This window comes from Rhodamnia argentea, chromosome 1 (genome assembly GCF_020921035.1).
Source record: "Rhodamnia argentea isolate NSW1041297 chromosome 1, ASM2092103v1, whole genome shotgun sequence".
NCBI classification, from domain to species: Eukaryota; Viridiplantae; Streptophyta; class Magnoliopsida; order Myrtales; family Myrtaceae; genus Rhodamnia; species Rhodamnia argentea.
In genome coordinates, this window is record NC_063150.1 from 20,262,024 (window position 1) to 20,288,814 (window position 26,791).

General features: G+C 37.5%; 1 protein-coding gene across 1 annotated transcript; it reads left to right on the forward strand.

Annotated features, from left to right (window-relative positions):
• Nucleotides 1-10,731: 10,731 nt before the first annotated feature.
• LOC115732660 (G-type lectin S-receptor-like serine/threonine-protein kinase At5g24080) lies at nucleotides 10,732-13,864 on the forward strand. The gene is made up of 5 exons (XM_048277450.1): nucleotides 10,732-10,860; nucleotides 11,527-11,773; nucleotides 11,805-12,019; nucleotides 12,167-12,476; nucleotides 12,558-13,864. The coding sequence occupies exons 1-5, from the start codon at nucleotides 10,732-10,734 to the stop codon at nucleotides 13,862-13,864; spliced, it is 2,208 nt and encodes a 735-aa protein (XP_048133407.1).
• Nucleotides 13,865-26,791: the final 12,927 nt, after the last annotated feature.

Genomic DNA, 26,791 nt, shown 5'->3' on the forward strand with positions numbered 1-26,791 from the left:
AGCTAAACATCGACAACAAGAGATGGATCACAACAATGAAGCCGATTTCTTCAATGATGATGGAGATACTACCGCCATGGGTACCAAAACGGGTAGCGACGATTAACGATGAGGCAAATTTGGGTTATCAAAGGTACAAGAACTGCATAGGCTTTGATTTTTCTATCCCCAAGAACATATGTAGACGCTCAATGATAATTCATTAAGTTCAAGCCCCTTCCCCCTCTTTTTTTTCCTCTCAAATTTGATTATAATGTACAAATTGATTATAATTTATATTTAATAATTTTTTTTCATAATTCATTATTTAAAAATTAAATTTAAAAATTGAAATCGGAACCGGAATCGGCCATTAAACCGGTTTGGAATTGCCAATTCAAAATCGGCACTGCCGGTTCAAAACGAGAACCTCCCCTTAAGGTTCCAATTCCGGTTCACAAGTGGCCACAAGCGGGAACCGCCGGTTCATGAACCGGAACCAACCAATTCTGAATCGTGGCTACCACTATCCGTAGACCCGATTTCCCAAACCATCGTAAATGTTGTAACATATTATAATTAAGTATCTAGATAGGTCATGATATAAAATTTATCATAATTACTTTTTAATCTATAATATGGATCAAAACTTAATATAATATCTTACGAGTTTTTGGGTATTTGGATAAAAACTTTGGGCAGTACAAATGATTTTGACACGGACCAGCTTGCACGAAATTGATAGATCTCGAACTACACCGGAACAAAGTGCTGATTTTTTTGGTTAAGTATTATTCTTTCGGGCTTTCTTTTGCTATGTGTTATTATTATTATTATTATTATTATTATTATTCTAGTCAATATAACGAGAGTCAATTATATACGTGTATCTCTCTCACTCAAAATAAACAGATACATTTTAAGCTTAATCCAATCACCGACGGGGATGATCAACTAGGCCAATTCAACTCGGAAATCAAACTGAACTGGCCTTAATAGACTAGTTTCGGAAAGAACTGTCTAATTCTCGATTTTGAGACCTAGAAGTCGGCCTTTATACTATGTCTAGCATGAGTACTGAAGATTGGCACATATACTTTCAACGTCGTTACCATACATTAGATTATGCAATGCTCTGTCAAGCACTATGGTCTGCATTCCTGGGAAAGAACTGATGCCTCAGTTGTTGCTTCGATTCACCACATGCATTGACTTGTGTGCGATCTCGTTCGATCTTTTTGTACTTGGTTTGCCACCACAATTTCTCATCACTTCAATAGATCGGTTCCCTACCTATTATCTGGACATACCAAAAAGATGTACGATCCGCGTTTCACGTCAAGGAGAGGGTTCGGTGGAAATGGGGCTGCCAGTTTGGCACACCACTAGGACTAGCGAAGGAAATTAACTCCCCATATGGCAAAAGAATCATCGTATGCCCCAGCAACACTCCTAACGAGCGGGGAGAACCTAGGGAGCTACCCGGGGTTAACCAAGATTAGTGAAGCTAGCACCATAAGAGCTCACGGAAAGATGCATGGATCAGCTCTGAGCGCCGAAGCACTGCCCCAAAATTTTGCTCCATGTTGATTGCCTAGCTCGTGGCTCTAGTCAACATTCACTTGCGACATTACTATCCTCGGTTGCGCCATTTGCTGCTTCAACGAAAGATGGAACTCAATGACATCGAAGCTAAATCTCTAGTTAAATTCGTATCTTTGGGCCCTATAGTGATTGCAATCCATCCATCCACTTTTACTATGACAAATGTCATGGGCCAAACCGCACTGAAAATTACTAAGCCCAAGTAGTTCAAGTTTTCATTTATTTTTTAATTTTTACTATAAGAAGTACACTTTGGTGCTATCTTAGGATATTAGACCCAGATAAAATTCACCCACTTCTTGATTTAAATGGCATCTTAACACGTCCAAAGCAACAAAAAAGAAAAAGAAAAAGAAAAAGTTGCTTAACTTTAGGTGTAATCATTTCTTTTTGGCGCAAAAAGAGCAAAATTATTTTTCAAAGGGTACTAAGGATCACTACAAAAAAACAAGGTTTTAGCCACGAAATTTGCCACGAACATTTTGGCAAAATTCGTGGCTAATCGATTTTGCGACGAAAATTGCAACGAAAAAAAATTCGTAGCTAATTCGGCGTCGCAAAATTTAGCGACGAAAAATAGCATTTTCGTCGCTAATTTGCGACGAAAAATAGCATTTTCGTCGCTAATTTGCGACGAAAAATGTTCGTTGCTGATTTGTGACGAAAGTGGTTTGTCGCTAATTTACGACGGGATTTGCGACGAACTCTTTTCATCCTAATTTGTGACGAACATTTTTGTCGCAAATTTGTTGCAAATTAGCGACGAAAATTCTATTTTTTGTCGCTAAATTTTGCGACGCCGAATTAGCATGAATTTTTTCGTTGCAATTTTGTTGCAAAATCTATTAGGAATTTTGCAAAATTTTCTTGGCAAATTAGCGACGAAAAATCAAATTTTCGTCGCTAATTTGACAATATTTGCGACAAACACCTTTAGTCGTTGATTTGCGAATGCTTTCGTCGCAAACATTGTGGCAAATTAGCGACGAAAATTGATTTTCGTCACTAATTTTGCGACGCCGAGTTAGCCACAAATTTTTTTCGCTGCAATTTTCGTCGCAAATGGATTAGCCACTAATTTTGTCACAATTTTGTAGCAAATTCCGTGGCTAAAACTTCCTTTTTCTGCGACGAACAATTTCGGTCGTTGATTTGCGACGAACAGGACGATTTGCCACGAAAACTTTCGTTGCTAAAGTATGTTACAACGAAAATAGCGCCAAATCAGCATTAGTAAAATTAAATTTAACAACAAAATTTATTAATTTTTTAATCTTCTCTAGCAATAGATTTTGCGACGACCGAGCATGGGATGAGTTTTGCAACAAACTTTTGTGATCGCATGATAAAATAATTTCTTTTATTTTTTATTTTAAATCTAATTAAAAGCAAAATTAATTTCTAGAATTTATATTTAACATTAATTAAGCAAGTAATAATCTAAATATTATAATAATATGAAAACAAAATACATTCATCTACCATTGTCTCTTTTTTTCCATAGATTTAGAAAGATCAGAGAATTATATGACTAAATACTACACAAACAAAATGAACAATAACAGCTAAGCAAATAAATAAATGAAAAATGTCAAGTGAAAAATATCACTGCCTAGAACGTCAGACAAGTACCAGGATTCTACATTACAACACATGACGACTTTTTCTCCCAAGCTCTCGCATCGTGATAGCCGAGTTGAGATTCGAATCATCCAGCTCCAACACTGTCCCGTCTCTGGCCAAAAGTTCTCCAAAGCCGCTGTCGACGATAGTGATTGCCGAGAGATGGCTAACATTAGCATCCCCATGACAAGCAACACACTCAACTTCACAAAGCCGGCGATTTACACGCAAACCCTCCACAATTCCAGACGACCCTTACCGAATCGCAATCTGCCTTCTATTTTTCTGTATGTTCCGGTCCTCCCGATGCAGCTCCGCTGTAATTTGAACTTCAAATGATTGAGTTGCAGTGAAAATTCCAAAACAACAAGCAAAAACTCGCAGTTGCTGCTAAAAAAGTAATTTTGATGGCACGAGAATCAGATCCCACCAATGCAAATCAACCAACAACACTCACAAAATCAATCAACAGATATAAAACCCCAAATGGAAGCAAATGGAAGCATCTTTCACTCCAATTCTTGGAAAGAAAAACAAAAGGAAGGACATATAAGAGAATGGAAGGAGAGCTGGCTCACTTGAACAGCACAGTCATGGAGATGTTCAGTGGTAAGATTTAGAAGATTGTTATGGAGCTGGAATAAGTATCCTTTATTTGAGATTATTAACCACAGCTAAAGGGCACTCCTATGTCAAATGCCAAAAAAAGGTATAGAACACTGATTAATTGTCATTTGATAGCACTCATGTCCAGACTGATCACATAGCATTTTCCTCTGCACCACGTACACATCAAGTATCAAACTCAACATTGGCCACGAATTAAAGTAGCAAAAATATATAGGTGGTTTTCACTTCAAAGAGACGACCAACAAAAATAACCCAAAAATACCACAAATCATGAGATACAATTGTAGAGAACTAGAGACAAGAGATATCTCTATCTGTCAACAGAGGGAAAGCAGAAGACAGACCACTTTATTTCTGAATGCAAGCATATCAACAAGTATCGAATCTCCAGCAAGAAGCATAGACCTATATCGATTTTTGTGATACCTGCTCTTGAAATGAACCTTGGGGACATCAAACACATTTTTTGGAAGAGAAAACTTGATAGTTTGCTACATGAAAAGCATTGCGATAAGGAGGCCAAATAATTCACCAGCAGGACAAGTAAACCTATTTATGATTAAGCAAGCTCCAAGGACAGCTAGTAGAAATAGAGATTGCAGTCCACACACAAACCCTGCAATTTTAAAAGTAATGCATAATTATAAGAATAACTGATGCCTAACAGAGTTTCAGAACTTAAATTGTTTTTTTTGCAGGAAAAAGAGGAATATTGTACCATCAGTCCACGCTAGAAAGAGCTTTGATCCCAATTCCAGTTATCTTTAGAAGTTAAATAAGAAGTATACATAATTACAGTTGGCTCCACCACTCCAAGAATCAACAATGGCTGGCCTCCGAGAACAGAGTTTATTATCTTGCACAATGCAATAGAAGCTAACGTTTGAACTGCCGTAAAAACAAGAGGAAATGTTCCATCAGATATTAAAAGGAAAGGAAAAGAGTTCCTTTCCAGAATTCAAGTTTCAAACACGTGTACGAACCATGTCCAACATATGAGGGTTGATCAATCTACGAAATGTACTGGGGAACTATACTTTCTACTTACCATCTTCACTGCAACTGACTTCGTCTTCATCTGTGAATTTTCGCTACATCAAATCAAAGATATGTTCGACAACTCAGTACTCATATTCAGGCAAAGCTGGGACTGTAATAATTCTAGATACACAACGTTTCTTATCTATCAAGGCCTATAGATCCAAAGAGACTTCTGTATGCCGTGCCACCTAATATGGATAATGGCTAATCATGTACACTTAACATCGCATTGTGGTAACACAATCATGAATCGAAGCCTTGTAGGACCTCAAAAGTCGAAACGATCCCACCAAACTGAGCAGGTCAAGCCATACAAGATCTTCCAAAGCACGGCCAAATACATTTCGAAAGTTACACTTCGAGCAGCAGAAAAGTCTCAATCAAGGCGCTCTACAGCTTAGAAAAGTGCAAAGGAAACAAAGAAACAAAGAGGCAACGATGACACTACCAGCAGATCCAAAAAAGGGGAAATGCATTACACGAAACGAACAGAGGGTGATGCTCACCCAAGCCCAACTAGGGCGGCCCTAGCGCAGATCGACGATTGTCCGTCGCCGATCTGCACAGGGCCGCCATAATCGGCTCGAGCGAGAGACAAGGGACAAAATACGATCGTGCGAGACTCACCAGGTGGTCGGGAGAGTGAACTAAGAGCCGAGAGAGACCCGCGAAGCTGCGAACAGGAGAGTGAACTGAGAGCCGAGAGAGCGCTGGCGAGTCACAAGATCCGAGCAAGTGAATACACGACGATCTGAGCTCGAGATTGATTAGCAAAACGGAAGACGGTAGACAAATGAGACCTCTGCAGAGAAGACGACGAAGACGAAGATGATTCTTAGGGTTTCTGAAGAGGGAAGGGAGGGATGTTGCTCAATAAGCGATTCTTTTCCTGAGAACAGCTCTTACTTTTAGGTTTTGCCCGCTCAAAGTGGCTCTTTCCCGAAACTGCTCTTTTTTTATGTTTTGTCCGCCAAGATCGTTTAGCGACAAATCGATCTTCCGTCGCTCATCAGCGACGAAACAAATTATTCGTCGCTAAATAGCGACGAAACCAATTATTCGTTGCTAAATTAGCGACGAATTAATGCTATTTAGCGACAAACAATTGTTTGTCGCTAATTGAATATGAATAAAGAATAAAAAATATTCACATTAGCCATTGCTTTGTGCTAATATAATATGAAAAATAAAAAAAAGGAAAATATTCAATTTAGCTACAAAAACTGGTTTGTTGCTAATAGCGCAACCGTTTTTGTGCTAATGGAATATGAATAAAAATAAAAATAAAATATTCAAATTAGCGCAATTTATTTTTGTCGTAAATTACGCGAACCACTTTTGTGCTAAATTGTATTTTCTTTTATTTTATTTTCATATTCAATTAGCTAATATTTTTTGTGCTAATTTGACGAATAATTTGTTTGTGCTAATTGAATATGAATAAAAATAAAAATATTCAAATTAGCGATTTATTTTTGTGGCTAAATTAGCGACGAAATATAGTTTGTGCTAATTTGCACAAAAATAAATTTAATTTGAATTTTTTTATTTTTATTCATATTCAATTAGGTATTTTTTGTGCTAATTTAGCAACGAATAATTTGTTTGTCGCTAATTGAATGTGAATAAAAATAAAAATATTCAAATTTGCGATTTTTTTTTGTGGCTAAATTAGTGCGAACTATATTTGTGCTAATTTAGCCACAAAAATAAATTGTCGCTAATTTGAATATTTTTTATTTTTTATTCATATTCAATTAGCGACGGATATTTTTTCGTTGCTAATTTGCGAATAATTTGTTTGTCGCTAATTGAATATAAATAAAAATATTCATTAGTGCATTTATTTTTGTGGCTAAATTAGCGACGAAATAGAGTTTGTTAATTTGCCACAAAAATAAATTCGTTCAATTTGAATATTTTTTTATTTTTGATTCATATTCAATTGCGTATTTCTTTCGTCACTAATTTAGACGAATAATTTGTTTGTGCTAATTTAGCGAATAATTTGTTTCGTTGCTAATTTAGCCACAAAAAATAAATTGTGCTAATTTGAATATTTTCTTTTTTATTTTTATTCATATTCTATTTTAATATATTTTCAATTTCTTAATTTAGTAAATATTTTCTTTCTATTCTTATTTTTGAAAAAAATAGAATTCAAAATAATTCGAATTTGGAATTCTATCATATTGGAAATTTGTCGCTAAATGAGCAATGAAAATGGAAACAATCTAAAGCTTCTTAAAATTAGTAACGGATTATATCCTATAGAATTCAAAGAATTTGCTAAATTAGACGAAACAATCTTCGTCGGTAAAAGACCTCATCCTTGCCTGAAAAGATCTCATTCGCTAATAGATTATCCATGCTCCATCTCACCAAGAACGAAATAGTGCTCCCTCTGAATGCATCAAAAATAGATGTCACAATAAGTTTCTTAAAATGTATCGCCTGACCATCAACAAAGAAATAGAAATGAGCACAAGCACTTTCTTATTATACAACAACATAGAAATCGACCAAGATAATTGGAAATGAATGATTTGTAATTAGGATCAATGGTAGCAATGTAATTGAGAATGATTTGTAATTGTGAGCAAAGTCTGTTTCAACCCAATATGAAACTCATCGGCCAATCCTCACGTTCGGTAAGTTCTTATTTACATCAAGCCTATTTTTGCTTGTGCCTACGAATTAAAGATTTATAAAATATTAAAATATCATATCTAATGTTTAATACTTTTAATTAAGACCATAAAATTCTAAAATTAAATTCTTTTGTGACAAGACAATTACTTTGAAATTGAAAAAATAACCACATCAAAACACTTACTCTAGTATTTGCTTGAATTATTTATAGTAGGGCGTGGTTAATCGATGAGAATTGCAAATTTCGTCGTTAATTGTATAAATTAATGAAGAAAATATGTTGGTGGACTTTAGCAACAAAAAAACAATTGTAATTTAGCGACGAAAATCCCTTTCTCACAAATTTTGTGATGATTTTCGACGAATATATTTCCGTTGCTAATTTGCGATGAACTATTTTTTGTGCTAAATTATAAGTTGGTTTACACGAATCTTTTTTCGTCACTAAATTAGTGACGAACAACTTTTGTGCTAAATTAGCTCGACAAAGTTGTTCGTTCTAATTTTTGCAAATTAGCAATTTTTTTGTGCTATTTTTGTCGACAATTTAGCAACAAATATGTTTTGCGCTATTTTGTCGCAATTAGCAACGATTATTTTGTCGCTATTTTGTCACCAATTAGAACGATATTTTTTTGTATTTTGTCGTAATTAGCGACAAATTTTGTCATCGCTTTTTGTCAAATATTTTTTTTCACTATTTTTGTCACAAATTAGTTTGTGCTAATTTTTCGTGGCTAAATCCTTGTTTTTTTGTAGTGGATGTTGTGTGATTGATTGGAGTCAAAGTCAACATGCCCCTTGAAATTGTAGGGGCCAACCAAGCAATCTAAAGTGGCGAATAGGTTGTTTTGAAACTTTTTTCGGAAACCGCCAAACAAGATTTGAAAATCAGGTGCAACTGAAGTTCGAAATATTTGGTGATGCTAATGTGCAAATATCAATTAAAAAGCGGAAGTAAAAGATAGAACCCACGTAACGAAAACACTCACCGTCCACAGAAGAAATTGCTGGATTTTTGTGGTTGCTTCGGAGAGCCTGAAATGCATATATCTTCTGATCCCACTAGCTAAACCCTACCCAAGTTGTGGACGAGGAGGACAGTGAAACACAGAAAAGCTGCATGAGATGGAATCAAGAGGCCAAAAAAGCAGATAGGTAGACGTGAAACTCTACTTGTAAAGTGTTGAGATACACATGTGAGTTGTATTAGAAAAACCTCATATCGCAGAACTGGTGGAGTGTGGAGTAATTAATATATCTAAGTTAGCTATAAACTTATTGGCTTCAAAGTTTGAGTGAATATGAATCCAAATAAATATGTTAACGAGCTCAAACTTGAGCTCCTTTTTGGCGATTACTCCGATTGAATGTATCAAACTTTTGTTACGCGCTCCCAATAAATGGTATCAGAGTCGATGGTAGATTGACGGTGTCCCAATCTATTCCATTCTTTTGTGAATATCTCAAAGAAGAAATTTGATAACCGATGTGCTTTCTGGGCGGTGGGCATTATGGCAAATAGATGGAAAATTCATGGTTTGGTCCGGAGAAAAAGATCGGGGATGAAATTGGGTGTTGATGGACAAGCTGCGATATCTTGATGCAAAAAAATATTTGGATTAAGGGGGAGTAGACCTAACATTGAGCTCACACTTGAGGGAAATATTGTAATACACATGTGAATTGTGCTAGAGAAGCCCTACATTGAAAAATTAGTATAGTGTTGAGCAGTTAATATATCCAAATTAAATCGTAACTCATTGGTTTAAGCTTTGTAATGAATATGGTTTAAACTGGATATATTGACGGGTTCGAACTTAGGTCCCTCTTGACGATCTCTCTAACTGAATGTATCGAAGTTTTTGCCACGCTTTCCCAACATAGAGTGGAAATCGCCGCTAAGTGGAGTCTTAAGGACATAGTCGGCTCTCAGTAGAAACCTCCTTGGACGCGGACATCGCAGGTGTGTGCCGAGACTTGAATTGAGTAAATCGTTAATGGCTTTGCGAAATCGTGCCAAGTTCCCTTGGCGATTGGAGTTAAAGCCCCAGCTCCAAACGAAGCACTCTCACACATGAAGAAGCTCCTTATGCAGACGCGAACTGATTTGCACGTGGAGTTAAATGTGCATGTCCGTGCTTATTTGTATCTCCAATATTGTCGAATAGTGTTCCTCATAGGAATCACACTGGCTTCGTCCGGTCTTTGTTAACGAGGTCCTTGTCACATCTCGTTGACAGTTCAGTTCACATTGACAAAGTCATCTTACTCACTTTTTCTTACGCTAATTTTGCATTACCTACCTCCTTAATCAAAGGCAACAATTGTACGATCAATCTTAATGTCTTATAAAGATATCAATTCAATTTTAAACTTTTTAATTTTTGCTAATGTGAAATTTCAAAATAATCCTTATGGCCAATTTTTGCTAAACATCACTGCCAGCAATATGAGGAAAATTATTGAAAAAGTCATAAAGCTATTGCACCTTGGCTAATTCAATCCTAAAACTTTTTAATTTTACCAAGTGAGTCATAAACCTTTTAACACTTTATTAATTGAATCCATTCAGCCAATTTTAACTAGAGATCGTTGACTTGGACACGATGATGTTGCGCGGAATACCCGATATTGATGTAGATAATTTTTATAATTTTCTTCTAATTTACTAATTTTAACTTTTCTTTTCTTTTTTCTTTTTCCTTTTCCCTTTTCCTTTTTTCCGGCCTAGCCTGATGAGGGTCGCTAGCTTCGCATATTAAAATTGTTCACGTGAGCGTCTATGGTGCCATGTTAGACTTTTGGCATCCACGCGCGCGATTTTCAACTAAAATTTACTGGATGGACTTAATTGGCAAAGTGACAAAAAAATTTATGACTCAATTGGTAAAATTGAAAGGTTTAGGATTTGATTGGCCAAAATGCGATATGTTTATGACTTCCTGGATAATTTCCCTAGCAATATGTTTAGTTTGGATCATCAGCGTGGACAATATATTGATAGATGCAGTGATCTAGTTCAAACATGTACAGATGTTATGACGTGCAACTATTGTGTAATTAACACCAGCAACAAATTCCTTTTTGACCTAAAAGTTTAGCACATGTTCTGATTGCTTTCGGATTATCATATAAGTTATATATTGACTTGTGATAGGTTCTATAGAAATTGGACGACCGTATTTGGTCAAAGACCTAATGAAAAACTCCTATGATCCTTCCATTACAGAATTTCTGAACAAGTTCCTGGATAACAAGCTTGGAAGTTTTCTTATTGATGATATTGACATTGAGGATCGTGATGATATTGATTGTGACCTTGATACGGTGCAAAACATTGCGTACCATGTTTAGTGCGAATGATGTCATAGACTGAACTGCATATTAGTAGGTCGAAGTCGCGGGTCCAATGTCAATTCTATGGAGCAAGGGACAAAACAAAACACTAATCCATCGTCTTCGGCTTGTTGCGCTCGGTAGCTATGCATCGGAGCTGCTGGTTTTGCTCTAACATCCTTAAACTAACAACTACAAGTACAAAGAATTTGCTCATGGCAAGGGAAAACAGGCGCTCTTGTTTCGAAGTAATCGTAGTTGTCAGTATCGCCCTGGCTGTCTAGGTAGGTTGGAATTGCTTTCTTGTTGCCATAAGGAGTACGGATGCCTTCGGCATTCAAGCCTTGAAGAAATAAGTTACTTTGGACTTCCCAATGGTGCTTGCGAGGACGGCCGTTTCACCTTAATACTTAGGAATTCGGCTTCTTGTTTCCCTCTCCTGCTCCACATTCCTCTCCTGCTTCTTGTTTCTGATAACATCACACTATGTTCACACCCTCCAGCCTGTTTGTCCTAATATTTTTCCTCAGTTTGATCGGCGCCCGATCGGTCATTTATCCAACCGCAGGCCTTAACACCACATGGGCTGTCGCAAGTTTTGACGATAATATTGGGTTCTATACAGACGATGCCCTCATGATGCCCGTTCTTCTTTAGAGCCATAATGGTTCGGCATTCGCCTGTGCCTTCTTTACCCAAAACTCTGAAGTAAGTTACTTTTTCGGGGTTGCCATCGTTCAGACTGACTCGTATTCTACTATCGACAGCAGCATGCCTCCGGCGGTGGTGTGGTCCGCTAATCGGGACCGTCCTGTTGGAGCCCAGGCCACCGTGGAGCTCACAGGAGGAGGAGATTTGGTATTGAAAGATACCGGGTCCATCGTGTGGTCAACCCAAACTGATGGTAAGCGTCTGTTGCTGGCATCAACTTGCAGATACCGGAAGCCTTGTGCTGTTCGATGAGAACAACAATGCGGTGTGGCAGTCCTTTGATCAACCTGCGAACACGCTTCTCCCGGGACAAAACTTGAGGGTCGGGCAGAAATTGACCACTAGTTATTCCGCGACAAACATGAGCGAATATGGTTTACTTTCGGTTTCTTTGACTGCTGATGGTTTATTTGCTCAGATGGAGACTAACCCTCCGCAGGTTTATTATCATTTGGGCATAAATTTTCCAAACACAAGCAACGACTCTAATTATGTTGAATTCACCCAAGGACATCTTGCATTGTTTGTGAATTTCGTTAGAAACGGTTCTTTGTTTTCCGGTTTTAATTCGTCTGTGGCTATGCAGTACTTGAGGCTTGAATCTGATGGACATATGAGGGTGTATCAGCAGAATCAAAATGAGTGGATCGTGGCACATGACGTTCTAACAGACATCGTTGGGGACTGCGGTGATCCCATGGTTTGTGGGAATTACGGAATTTGTACTGGACTTGGGAAGTGCAGTTGTCCGGATCCGTACTTCAAGCCAAGAGTTGATACAGACCCTGGAGCCGGGTGCTCCGAAACAATTCCTTTGACTTGCGAAGCTTCGCAATCTCTGAGCTTTTTGGATTACGGGGTGATTGCTTACTTCACCGGCAGGGCGGACACCCCCAGTATTCGCAATATAGATCACGACAGTTGCAAGGAGGCTTGTGCGAATAACTGCTTGTGCTGAGCGGGTTTGTATTATGTAGTATTTGATGGCCGCCATAACATTTCAGGTTCATGCTACTTGGTATCTCAGGTATTTTCGATTACAAACTTGGGAGATTCGGTTCCGCATTGGATAATTTCTATTAAAGTGCAGAATCCCCTGAGTGAAACTCAAATTCCTCACATTCCAAGCGAACCTCCTGTTTCTTCTCCCAGTATAAATGAACCTCCTGTTCCTCCGAACGGTAAAAGGGCAAAGGCCGTTCCGACTGTAATAATCACTTCTAGCCTCAGATCACTCTTAGCCTTCATCTTACTAGTCGTCGTTATAAAATGCCGTTTTAGAAACAAAGGCGTCGACGGGGTCGAAGAGGACTATCTTGATCACATTCCTGGAGCACCTAAGAGATTCACCTATGATGATTTAAAAGCAATTACCGAGGATTTCAATAAGAGGCTCGGGGAGGGTGGATTTAGCGTTGTTTATCAAGGCACTCTAGCTAACGGCACGAAGGTCGCTGTGAAGCACCTCAATGGTTTGTGTCAATCTAAGAAATCTTTTCTTGCCGAGGTTGAGAGCATTGGCAATATCCATCACGTAAACTTGGTACAACTCATTGGATTTTGTGCGGAGAACTGTCATAGGCTGCTTGTCTATGAATACATGTCCAAAGGGTCCTTAGATAAATGGATCTTTCATGGATTAGACGAGTCATTCGTGCTCGATTGGCAACAGAAGAGGAAGATCATTTGTGATATGGCCAAGGGCCTATGTTATCTCCATGAAGAATGTAGATGGAAAATCGTCCACATGGACATTAAGCCCCAAAATATTCTCTTGGACGAAAATTTCAATGCTAAGGTTGCAGATTTTGGCTTGTCTAAGCTAGTCGATAAGGACCAAAGCCAAATTGTGACCACAATGAGGGGAACCCCAGGCTATTTGGCCCCAGAATGGCTACACACAGCAATTACTGAGAAAGTGGACATCTATAGTTTCGGTGTGGTAATCCTAGAGATTGTCTGTGGAAGGAAAGTTTTCGACGAATCTCAGGATCAGGAAGACATGTACCTACTAGGAGTTTTAAAGAGAAAGGTGGAAGAAGGACGGATATTGGATATGATTGATAAGAATAGTGAGGATATGCAACTGAACGGACCTCATGTGGTCGACATGATGAGGCTTGCCGCGTGGTGCTTGCAAGTCGATTTCAAAAAAAGACCTTCCATGTCGACGGTCATCAAAGTCCTGGAAAGAGTGATCGAAGTCCCAGATGACCTGGATTATAACTCCCAGATGACCTGGATTATAACTTCTCATATCCTGTCAGGACAAATGTTGGTGTGAGAATTGGACAAGAGGATGTTGAATTCGGCACGACCATTTCTGTAGTACCCTCTGTTTTATCTGGTCCACGGTGATCCATTTCAACCATATCAAATGCCTTTTCTCTGCTAGAAAGCTGGTGCGGAGGGAACAAAGTTTTTATATTACCATGATTTTGTCCGTATGCCTAATTGTCGATGAACTGCATCTTATTGTTTCCGTCTTCTACTATAAAATTCACATCCCCTTTGTTATTGCTATAGAGATTGAAAATGCATCTGACAACGTAGATGAACTTTGTGCCAGCTGAACTGCACGCCCAAGACAATCAAATTTGTTTAACTTGATTCATGGACTAATGACTACTGAGCACATATGGTTTCTAATAATTTTTAGTTTGGATTGTAGAATTTCTGCTATCGGAAACTCGAGAAGGGAATAGATCTTTGGAGGGTTACCAATTGAGTGGATAAAAAGTACATGAACAGCATTGATCCTACCAATTCGTTTTACGAAATGTGTGCTTCACATGTATTTACATTTCTCGTATCATACCAGAATTTGGCGACGAAAATGATGTCGCTAAAAAAATGTGCGATGAACGGCAGGACTTAAAAAAATTTGCGACGAATAATTTAGCATGTCACCACATCAGTCACCAATTAGCGATGAAGGAACAACATTCATCCCTAATTAACAACGAATTTAGGGTCGAAAAATTTAATACATTGCTAATTTTGCGACGAATAAGGTTTGTTGCTAATTGGTGACGAAATTAGCGAAATTAGCGACAAACAATTAGTTTAACAACTTCGGATGTAATTTAATTTACGGTGTATTTAGCGACGAAAGCCTTTCCGACGAACTTTTTTCCGTTGTAATTAGCAACAAAATTAGCGACAAACATTTTTGCGACTAATTTTGCAACGAAAAATTTTTCCGTTGCTAATTATTGACGAAATTAGCGACGAATAATTTAGCGACGATCTTTCTCCATTGCTAATTAGTAACGAGTTGTTGTGTTGTCACTAATTAGCGACGATTTTTACAACGAATTTTTTCTATTGCTAATTAGCGACGAATTTAGTGACGAATAGTCTAATTAGAGACAAACTTTTCGCGAAAAATAAAATAAAAAATAAAAACATAGCTGGCCATATAATAATCAACAGCAACAATAATAATAACAATAATAATGATAATGACAATTAAATTGTGTGGTTTGTTGCCATTTAGCAACGAAACTTTTCAAATGCCCTATTACATTATTAATAATAACAATAGTAGTAATCAATAACAACCATAATAATAACAATAATTATGATAATAACAATAGTAATAATAATGTAATAATGTGAACAACAATAACATACGTCGCAATAATAATAATAATTACACATAATTAGTAAAGTCTTAAAAATCCTAATTTTCATCTTCTTCATCATCTTCATCTTCACATTTGTCGTTGTCTTGATCTTCATCTTCTTCATGAGCATCATCTTCATTCTCTGTCTCAAAATCGGATTCTTCAACACATTCTACATTTGATTCGCGAATTTCAGTTAGATCCACATCTATCATTGCTCCACATGGATCTCGTAAAGTCGGAATGTTATATTCCTCAGTTTAAACCGTGTTACAAACTTCCTCTTGTTGATAGGCTGTATCCTTCCAGAGTTCTTCGATTTTTTTTACTGCTTTGGTTTTACATACAGCCCACCAATCAGATTTGTCATGTTTCAAACTATGATATGATGCATAATATACTTGAATTGCTTGTTATGCCAAGATAAATGGTTCATATTTCATATACTTTTTCTTGTGATTTACTTTAACCAAATTAAACTTTGTATGTACCTTCATTCCTTTGACGGGATCGAACCATATGCACTTAAATAACACAACTCACATTAATGGTCCAAGGTACTCTATCTCGATGATTTCATCCAACAAGTCATAAAATAGTCTTTTACACTGCCTCCATTGGATGACCGAACACACACACCACTATTCATTGTGGCTTTTCTCATTTAGTACTCTTGAGTGTGAAAATTATATCCATTTATGAAATATGTTGGCTAAGTTCGTACCCTTGATTGTGGATCCCATGACAGATGGTATATCAATCCTTGCTCTTCAACTTGATCATGATTACCGTGAATCTAAAGTCACACACGCAAAGTCAATAATATTTTTAATTAATGATTTAAAAAATATTAATAACTTGCTTTTCGTCAATAGACAACTTACATATGTTTTGAACCATGTTGTAAATTCTTCATCGCACAAACGGTCAAACTCATTTGGTGGTAGTCCATACATTGAAGTTTGAAACATCCTACAAATACCTATTATATATTAGCAAATGTTTGACACACAATAAATATATTTTCAAAAGTACACTTACTCGAAGTATGGCTTCACTTTTGAACAATTCAGCAAAATATATGTATTGGTTACCCGCCATTCTTCATCTGTTAAGTAACGAAATTTACATGCGTCGCTTGGTCGACCAAGATAAAGATTTGCAATTGGGATCAATGGGGCTCTCATCATTTTTTCCTGCTCTTTGCCTCTTGCACTGCATGTGTGGTTCAAAATAATATGATGCAAATGTTGTCACTTCTTCCACAATATATGCATTACAAATTGAAGCTTCAATACACGCCTTGTTTTTCACTTTTTTCTTCAAATGATATGAGAATCTAGTTGCAATATGAAGAAGTTTATCAAAACATAATAAGTAATAAAGTAATTCGAAATTATTAAAAAAATATTTTACCTCTCAAATGGATACTTCCAACGAAATTGAATGGGATCTACAACTTTGGGCTCATAAGGCAAGTGAACTAAGAGATGCTCTATTGAATCAAAGAACGATGGATGAAATATCATTTCTAAGTTGCAAAGAATTATTGGAATATTTCTCTCTAGTTTCTCCATGTGATGCTTTTAATACTGTTGAGCAAATACCATTAAGGAAATTATTTAACTCTATGATGGCACTCCATACAAAGTTTGGCAGAAGTTCCTTGAAAGCTATTGGAATTAGTCTTTCCATAAATATGTGACAATCATGGTTCTTCAAACCTGTTAACTTGCATTCATTCAAATCAACTTATCTCTCGAGGTTCGAAGCGTATCCATCAAGAAATCGCACTGATTTCAATCATTGACAAACAACCCGTCTTTGCTCCTTGTCCATCGTGTAAACTGCTTTTGGTTTTGGTCTCCTGTCACTTGCATTTACATCTAGTGCTGGTCGATCACAAATATCTCTCATATCTTTTCTTGCATTCAAGTTGTCTTTTGTTTTTCCAGTGATATCCATCACAGTATTTATGACATTGTCGAAAACATTCTTTTCTATGTGTATGATGTCAAGATTATGATGAATATGATGGGTCTTCCAATATGGTAGATCCCAAAATATATTGCGTTTAGTCCGCTTATGTGTGCTTCTGTACGCAATAGTCTTGTCATGGGGGTTTTCAACAACGGTGGGAAAGTGATGCACTCGCTCCCAAATTTGATCATCGGTCAACCTCCATAGTGGGGGTGTTCTTTTAATCCTATTCTTAATGAACTCTTTTTTATTCCTTATAAATGTATGATTTATCGGCAAAAATTGTGCGTTACAGTCAAAATAGCTAGCCTTCTTACCATGTTTTAATCTGAATGACTTTGATCTTTCTATACATATCGAACATCCTAATATCCCAGCTGTACTCCATCCGGATAACATTCCATAAGCTAGAAAGTCATTTATCGTCCAAAGAAGAGCGAGCCTTCATTATAAATGTTTGATCATTAGAAACATTATACGTAAGGACACTTTCATCATATAGCTGTCGTAACTCCGTAATCAATAGTTACATATAAACATCTATTATCTTTTTTGGGTTTTGCGGGTCGGGCACGATCAATATCAAAAACGTATAAGGTGTCTTCATGCACATACTAGGTGGAAGATTGTACGGAGTTAAGATAACTGGCCAACATGAATAACTTTTTCCTAATTTCCCAAATGAAGCAAATTCATCAGCACACAGACCTAACCTGATGTTTCGAGGCTCCATCGCAAACTTAGGGTATGTTCTATCAAAATATTTCCATGCTTTTGCATATGAAGGATGATACATTGGCCTCTTTTGTTTCATGATTTGCATGACAATTCATATGTTCAGCAGTGTCTTGAGACGCATAATGCCTTTGCAATCTGGGGATTAAGGGCAGATAAAACATTTGCTTGCATGGTCTACGCTTCTGATTACGACCCTGTCTCTTGCTAATCTTGTACCTGGGTTGGCTACAGAATTTGCAAGATTCTGCATTTTTATTATGCCCCTAATATAACATACAACCCCTACTACATACGTCAATCCTTACAATTGGAAGACCTAAGTTATCCACTAGCTTCTTCATGTTGTAAAAATCACTTGGCATGATGTTATCTCGAGGTATTACTTCACGTATTACATTAATAAAAGAGTTGAAGCAATTCTCGGACGCATTATGTTCTGCCTTGATGTTTAACAGTTTTGCTGTCACCGATAACTTAATGTGGTTGTCACAACCTGCCCATAAAGGTTCATCTGCTACTTTCAACACTTCCCAGAGCCGATTAAATGTAGAAGTTTCATTATACACATTCTCCTCAAAGCCTGTTACTCTTGTCTCTTCCAATTGTGATGCACAGCTAGTACCCACTTATTCAAATATAGGAGCAAAATTAGTACTCGCATGGTTCGATTATGAAATAAAATTCTAGCCAACTACATCAATCGCCATCTTCTAGTATGGGTTCAATTAGTTATAATAGCTACATTCTTCTCTAACTAAAAATTGGTCACTTCTTCTATATTCTTCATCGGATATAAATGGTTCATCATGGCAAGTCCAATTATAATAATTCGGAGTGAACCCAAATCTATAAAGATGTTCTCTAACTTTGCCACACACATGAAATTTACTATTATTGTACTTTTTACACGGACACCTTAACTTATTTCCATCCATGAACTCAAATTTACTACTAGCAAATTTCAAAAATTGTTCCAATCCAGATCGAAACTCATTGGTCAAACCTCGACATCCAGATAAGTTCTTATTATATGTCACGACCTGAACCTTGTGAGCCGTCGACATCTCACCCGACCACGACTGTGTACGGTTCTCCAAGATCCAAAGGTCAACAAATACAACACTTGTGGAAGCAGAAACAATTCTCCGTACAGAAACCAATTAACATCACGATGACTTGGGATGGTAAAACAAACTTATGTACATATATACATAATTGTTACAACCTTCAAACCTAGGGTTTCGGAGGCTCTTGTACAAGCCTGTGACCGCCTATAACAGAAGATTACGTGGTCGAAGCCCGCTGTGCTTCCAAAAGAAAATACTCTACAAAAGCTCAAGAGGCCAACTACCCTAGACCTCGTCCTCGCTATCCGGTACTATATCATCTCTCGCCTCCAACTCATTCTCGTCAAGCTCGGGTGGCTATTCTGCATCCGATGGCTCTACAACCTCCCCATCTTCTCCTGGTACCATGACCTCGGGGAATACCGAATTTCCTGGGTGGATCATTCATTGTTGAGGCGGAGCGTTCGAAAAATGAGAGCCCACGACGGGGTGAAATAAAATCTCAATAAGAAAGCCCCTAACTCTAGGTTAGGGCTCTAGTGCCTCCAGACACGTCCTAGGCGAGCAATTTCCAACAAATCATCCGACAATAAAAAATTTCACAAATAAATTCCTGAATATTCCATTCTTTCTCCAAAAATTGGCACACCTTTACAAATATTCCACGTTACCCCCATATCGATATTTCACGTCTCGGACTAGAATAAAAATATTCCACGTTGCTCCAAAGCCTGCGTTCCAGGCCTCAGGCTATTGTATAAAATTTCACGCTGGTCCGGGGCCCGCGTTTAACGCATTAGGCTATATTATAACTGGACAGACCCGCGTAATAACGTCTCAGGCCATTATAAATATTCCACGTTGATCTAGAGCCCGCGTTTAATGCATCAAGCTATCATATAAAATTCCACATTGGTACAGAGCCTGCGTTTAACACATCAGGCTATATTATAACTGGACAAACCCGTGTAATAACGCCTTAGGCCATTATAAATATTCCACGTTGATCCAGAGCCCTCGTTTAACGCATCAGGCTATCATATAAAATTCCACATTGGTCCCGAGCCCGTGTTTAACGCATCAGGCTATATTATAACTGGACAGGACCGCGTAATAACGCCTCGGGTCGTTGTAACCCGCGTAATAACCCCTCAAGTTAATATCCTGCGTTTAACGTCTCGGGATAAAATAATAAGCACAACCCCGCATTTAACGCCTCAGGGTAAAATAATAATAGAGCCCGCGTCATAACGCCTCAGGCTATAATATGATCTCATAAAATACATACCCCGCATCATAAGGCCTCGGGGTAAAATTCCACACTGCTTCTCAATAATTCCACGTGAAGACCATATAATCACAATAATTCTTCAATTGCTTGGCCGATATCACACGATCTCTTAATTCCTTCCAATCAATCAATCTTCGCCATGTGATTTTGCTAAATTTCCTAATTAGCAGATCGAGACCATTTGGTCTCACCAATTTCCTCCAACAAAAGATCGGGACCACACGATCTTCTCAATTTTTCTCAATTGCCCAATCGAGACCACTCAATTAAATTGTACTGGGCAAATATTCGATCAAAACCACGTGATTCACTCACGTTAGAGAATTAATAAATCGGGACCACCCGATTAGGTCACACAAGACCAATGGCCAATCGGGCCACATGATTAATTATTGTCACCACAAAAAAATTAATCTACGCCACACGATCAAAATAATACCCACGTAACAATTAATAACTACCGTACGATCGGAATTATACTAATGTACGTTTAATACGTACCATACCAATATCTATACTACCATGGCATTTAATTGTGACCGTACGATCGGAATATTCTAACGTGCGATAAATCTCTACCACTCGATCTATCTCCACTATTCAGGAATTAATCCCGACCGTCGGATCAATCTTCCCAAGCAAGATTTAACGTGAGCCGTCCAATTAAAGCAAGATCAACCAGATTAAATCCTAGCCGTCCATTAGTAATCATGAAAAATCACTATTCATTCAAGAACATCTCTACTTCTCTCTCCTCTCTCTCTCATTCTCGCCCAAGGCATGAAAATGGCCAAAAACCACCAATTTTTCACCCAAATCTACCCAATCTCAAGTCTATTAGCACCCAAGATACCTAATATAAGGTTAGGGACCAACTTACCACAAATGTAGCAAGTTTTCCGGCGAGAAACCGAGAAAATTTTGACCCCAATCCGGCGGCTCCGGCAACTCCTCTTGACCGGCTTTAACCCACGAAAATCTAGCAACTCCGAGTAGCTCCGGTGGTAGCTCGACTTTGGTGGTTCAAGGTGAGGCTGGTGATGGTTTGAAGAAATTTTGGCGGTGGTGGTGGCGGCAAGGAGGAAAATTAGGCCAAGCTAAAGGATAGAGAGAGAGTAGTGAGGTGAGAGAAAGTCTCTTGAAATTTTTGAAGAAGACAACCAAAAATCAATATATTAGATTAATATATTTTTAGGGCAAGATATTTTGGTCTTGAAAGGCAAGAAGGGCAAGTTGGTAATTTCCATCAACATTGACTAGTCAATTTCGGCCATGGAGGTGATTTGACCGAAATGCCCTTCGATCCAAGTGAATAATTGGGTATTCTTCAAGGGTAAATGGGTCTTTTCCCATTTCTAGTCCAAATTTTATTTTTCCTGAACCCTTTGGGCGAACCGCGAAGAAATTATACACTAGATGAGGAAACGTCCAAAATTTAATTATTGAAACCCCCGAAGGTCTGACGTCAAATTCTGAAACTCGATTCGTGATCAATCTCGATCAATAGAAATTTCAGTGTATCTCAAACTAACATGCGGCTTTTAGGAGTTACGCGTATCGACCCGTGATAAAAATCATGTTTAAGAATTTCTTGAGCCATGGCGACTTTGGTTGTCATTCAATTGTGAGGGTCAATCACTAGTCCCGATGGACACGATCGTTAGAAAATAATTCGGGGACGTTCGGAACTCATACGAGGTCAAACGAAATCACCCGTGATCCAAGCGTAGGGTATTATCCAAATCGTTCCTTAATCATTCTAGGATCGGCTTATGTTGGTCCAGAATATTCCCTCGACAATTTTCATGGCCAAAGAGTCAATCCAGGATCAAGTTCTTAGGTCCACATACTTGATTTTCCTAGCTAGTCAATCCCATTTGGTCGGTCTGCTCAAGAGGGATCAACTCCAAGTAAGATTAGACTGAAATACATCAATGAGATATTTCATTCATTCATAGCTTTGAAAGTGGGTTGGAATTCGGGATGTCACATTATACATCCGAGCCCTGTCTCTTTGCATTGTGTTCATATAAATATTAAAAATCTCATAAAATATTAAAAATTTCATATTTACTATTTAATATTCTTAATTAAAGCCATAAAATCGTAAAAATTAAAATTCTGTCTGTGACGAAACAATTACTTTGAAATTGAAAAAAAAAAAATACCATATCAAGAAGACTTACCCAAGTATTTGACTGAAATCTTTTTATTAGAAAGCGGTCAACTTGATGAGAATTGCAACATTCACTTGGATTACGAGACCTTAAAATGGACACATACCTAAAAAAAAAAATTACTTAAGATTCATGAAGCTTATAGCAATTGATAGAAGAAAATGGTGAAATAAACAAGAAGTTATTCTATGATTACCATAAGACATGAATTTAGCAATGAAATTTTTTGTGACAAATTTAGCGATGACACTTTAAAGCCACTACTAATTTTACGACAAGCCTTTATTTTGTCACTAATAGGAAGTTCATCACTAAGAAGTAATTAGCGACGAAAATAGTTGTTCATCGCTAATTAGCGACAAAACAAGAAGTTCGTCGCTAAGTAGCTAATTAGCGACGAAAAGCCCATCGCTAATCAACGACGAAACCTCATGTTCGTCATCGCTAATTAGCGACGAACATGAGGTTTCATCGCTAATTTGCAACGAAAAACATGTTCGTCGCTAATTCCGACGGCATGTGTTGTGAGGTTCGCTTTCATTGCCAACTACCGACGAATTTGGTTTCGTTGCTAATTAGTGACGAAACATCATATTCGTCGCTAATTCGGAAGGCATTTTTTTTGCGAGGAATTGCTTTCGTCGCCAACTACCGACAAAATTCACTGCAACCCTATATGAACAATCTAGCAGAAAAATGTTGCAAACATTGTCGTTAATTTTGCATTACTACACTTTTTACACAAACACCATAACTTATTTCAATCAACGAGCTCAACTTTACTTTGAAATTGAAAAAAAAAAGTTACAATGTCAAGAAGACTTACCCAAGTATTTGATTAAATTTTTTGTAGGAGAAAGTGGTCAATTTGATAAAAATTGAAAGGTTCACTTGGATTGCGAGACCTTCAAATGGACATGTACCTAAAAAAGAAAAAGAAAAATTACTTAACATTCATGACGCTTGTGGCAATTAATACAAGAAAATGGTGAAATAAACAACAAGTTAGTCCATGATTACCATTAGACACAAATAAGAATAGAAAGGAAAGAAGACAAAAGGCAAAAGAGAAGAGAGAAGAGAGCGGACGAAAGAGAAAAGTGCGGAGAGAGAAGGTAATGTGATTTTAAATGGTGAAATTTTACTCAACCACGAAATTAGCGATGAAAATGTCATAGGAATTTAGCGACGAAATTAGCAACGAAATTTGAAATTAGTGATGAAAAACTATCGGTGGACTTTAGCGATGAATTTTAGCGACGAAAGACGTTTGTCGCTAAATAGCAACAAAGATTAACGATTCGTTGCTAATTAACGATGAAATTCATGACAAAAACCATTTCGTAGCTTATTAGAGACAAAAAAAAAAAAAAAGCTATTCGTCGCTAATTAGCGATGAATGATGCTTTTGTTACTAATTAGCGATCAAAATAACTTTTCCGTTGCTAATTAGCGACGAATTTTGCGACGAAAACTTTTTGAGACGACGTGTTAAAGGCATTGCTAATTTTGCGACGAAGATTGTTTGTCGCTAATTAGTGACGAAATGGTCTTTTTGTTGCTAATTAGCGACAAATAGAAATTTTGTCGCTAATTAGCGGCGAATTTAGCGACAAAAGTCTTGTGATGAATTTAGTGAGGACATATTAAACGCTTGCTAATTTTGCGACGAAGGTGATTCGTCGCTAATTAGCGACGAATTTACCCCAAACAGTTTTCGTTGCTATTTTCATCGCAAATTAGCGACTAATCTCTTTTCATGGCTTTTGTCGTCGCAAATTAGTGACGACACTTTTTTCATGGCCATTGTTGTCGCGAATTTGCGACGAATCTTTTTTCATTGCGAATTCGCGACTAATCTTTTTTCATCGCTATTTTCGTCGCAAATGAGCGACGGATTTCTTTTCGTCGCAAATTAGCAACGAATTCCTTTCATGGCCATTTTTGTCGCTAATTAGCCACGAATTTTTTTCATCACTAATTTTTCGTGGCTAAAACCTTGCTTTTTTGTAGTGTGCCACGTTTAAGGGAGCAAGATTCGAATTACTCTGCAACACAAATGGTAAAAAATAAGCTGTCTCCTGATATTAAAGTTCGAATGGTTATATAAGTGGATAGCTTTTAAGTCATGTTAGTTCCGTCATTGTTTTGTTAGGTCATCAGGTCATTTGAATGGATCGGACAATTGGATCGTCGAGTAGCATCGTTTTTAGGTTAACCTCGACCTTCAGTCAATTTGCCAGGTTTAGTGGTTTGGCTATATCTGGAACCACAACTCCAAATCTTAAGGAATGCACTATAGCAAGTGGAAAAAAGTTAGGCTAAATACTATAGCAGCTGCATAAAATCTAGAGGTAAAACAGCTCGATGTTGAAGAGAACATTTTGCAAAGATTACCATGGATGCAAATTGACTGAAGCTTATGGAAACATTCCTGCCTTGGTCAGGTCCGAGTTTGGATGCACTGCCCTAAATTATTGCTCTATGTCAAACAAAAAGTTCTCGAGCTGTTTAGCGTCCCGGGCACCGGAATAAGCCCTAAGTTCCGGCACATTCATTCGACCCATCTCAAAGTTGGGTGCATTACTCGTGGCTCATGTCTGTACAATCGCCTGCGTAGTCAGTTAGATTATCTCCTCGCACACTACACGCACGGTATCTCGGACATCATCCTCGAGAATACCCATTCGATCGCTTCCAGCATAATGCGCCCAAGGATGCCCCTAGGCCATCTAGGGCATTCACTTTAATCTCTCTCTCTCTCTCTCTCTCTCTCTCTCTCTCTTCCTATTTAAGCTGTCACTAGCCACATCGACTTAACCATAATGAAAAAGTCCATCAAATTGGGTTTGCTTTTACTATGTCGCCATTTGCTTCTTTAGGAATATTTTTTGTATAAACAAAAAGGAACACGATGACATCAGAGCTAAATCTCTAGTTAAGTCTTATCTTTGGTCTCTATGGTACGTTTATGTGTATAGAACATCAATGCAGTCCATCCATCTACAGTTACTAAGATGAATGTCTTGGCCAAAGAACAGTGGAACTTACTAAGCCCGAGTAGTTTGTTTGTTTGTTTTTTTTTTTTTTTTGTATGTTTTGTTGGGCACACCCAAGAAAGATCTAGATGGGCCTACCTCCCTAATGTTGCAAAAATTTGTCAAGGTGTAGAAAATGTGGCACAAGTGTAATTTTTTTATACTTTTTGTGGCATCAAAATTCGTTTGAAAGAAAGATGAGACAGATATATCAATTTGAAATTTACGGTGATATCAATATTTAGGATATTGGACCCAAAGTTAAATGTCACCCACTTTATGGTGATTTAAATGGCATCTTAATACATCCAAAGCAAAAAAGAATTTGCTTTCAAGCTGCATGTGAAATGATTGCTGTTTGGGCCAAAAAGAGCGAAATTAAATCTGAAACAGTACTAAGGATGTCGTGTTTGTTGATTGGAGTCAAAGTCAACCGGCCCCATGAAATGAATCACAGCAACAAAAGAAGGACAATGGTTAGAACATGCGTGTCAGGAGTCGTTCCCCCGACATAATGACGAAGACCAAAAGTTACGTCTCCTCTCACTTTGGCTGAATGCTATCGTTCCAAAAAAAGATCAGGATAAACTAGATAATCCACATAAAAAAGAAAAGAAAAGCACCGAGATAATGTCATGACTCCGGCCGCACATGACAACACTTTTAAAGCAAAAATTTCTTTTTTAGAAGTAATTCTGAAATAGAAATTAATTTGGTAAAGTAATTTTTGAGATAGAAATCTATTTGATTACACAACTTCATTTTTTTAATTCTGGAGCATTTTTTTTTTGTTTCAGAAGTTATTTTAGAGCCACTTGAAGAAGTAAAAGAAAATGTACTTCTCTTCATAAGTAGAAAAATAAACTTCTACTCAGAAGCAGAAATAAAAAAAAATCAACTTCTATCCAGAAATTAATTTCTAAAATAAAAATATTACCATGCGTGTCCTAAATTTCCATGAAGCAAGGACAATTGTGTGTATTGTGGGTAATCATCCAGAGGACAAGCAAAATGACAGATAATAGTGAATAAATTCACCGGACCAAAATGGGACTTAATTGAGAAGATTCAGCTGATGAAGTTGAAGATTCTGCTTATCGGTGAAAATAAAAATAAATTTCTTCTCTCTTTATGACTATTTGGCAACGCGGATGTTAAATTGTGTCTAGAATTTGAGCCTATATACGATACTCGATTTCATTGGGGGATGTCGATCGGTAGTGGGATTAGATTTCTTATCTTGAAGTTTACATATACACGACGTATGTTGAGGGTTTGTTTGTGGATCTTC

Bases quoted from the DNA above. Each gene is read 5' to 3' on its own strand.
- LOC115732660 (XM_048277450.1), top strand. From the start codon at position 10,732: ATGAAAAACTCCTATGATCCTTCCATTACAGAATTTCTGAACAAGTTC. The intron at 12,020-12,166 runs GTTTATTATCAT...GTGGCTATGCAG, and splicing joins TGGAGACTAACCCTCCGCAG to TACTTGAGGCTTGAATCTGA. The intron at 12,477-12,557 runs GTATTCGCAATA...TGTATTATGTAG, and splicing joins CGGCAGGGCGGACACCCCCA to TATTTGATGGCCGCCATAAC.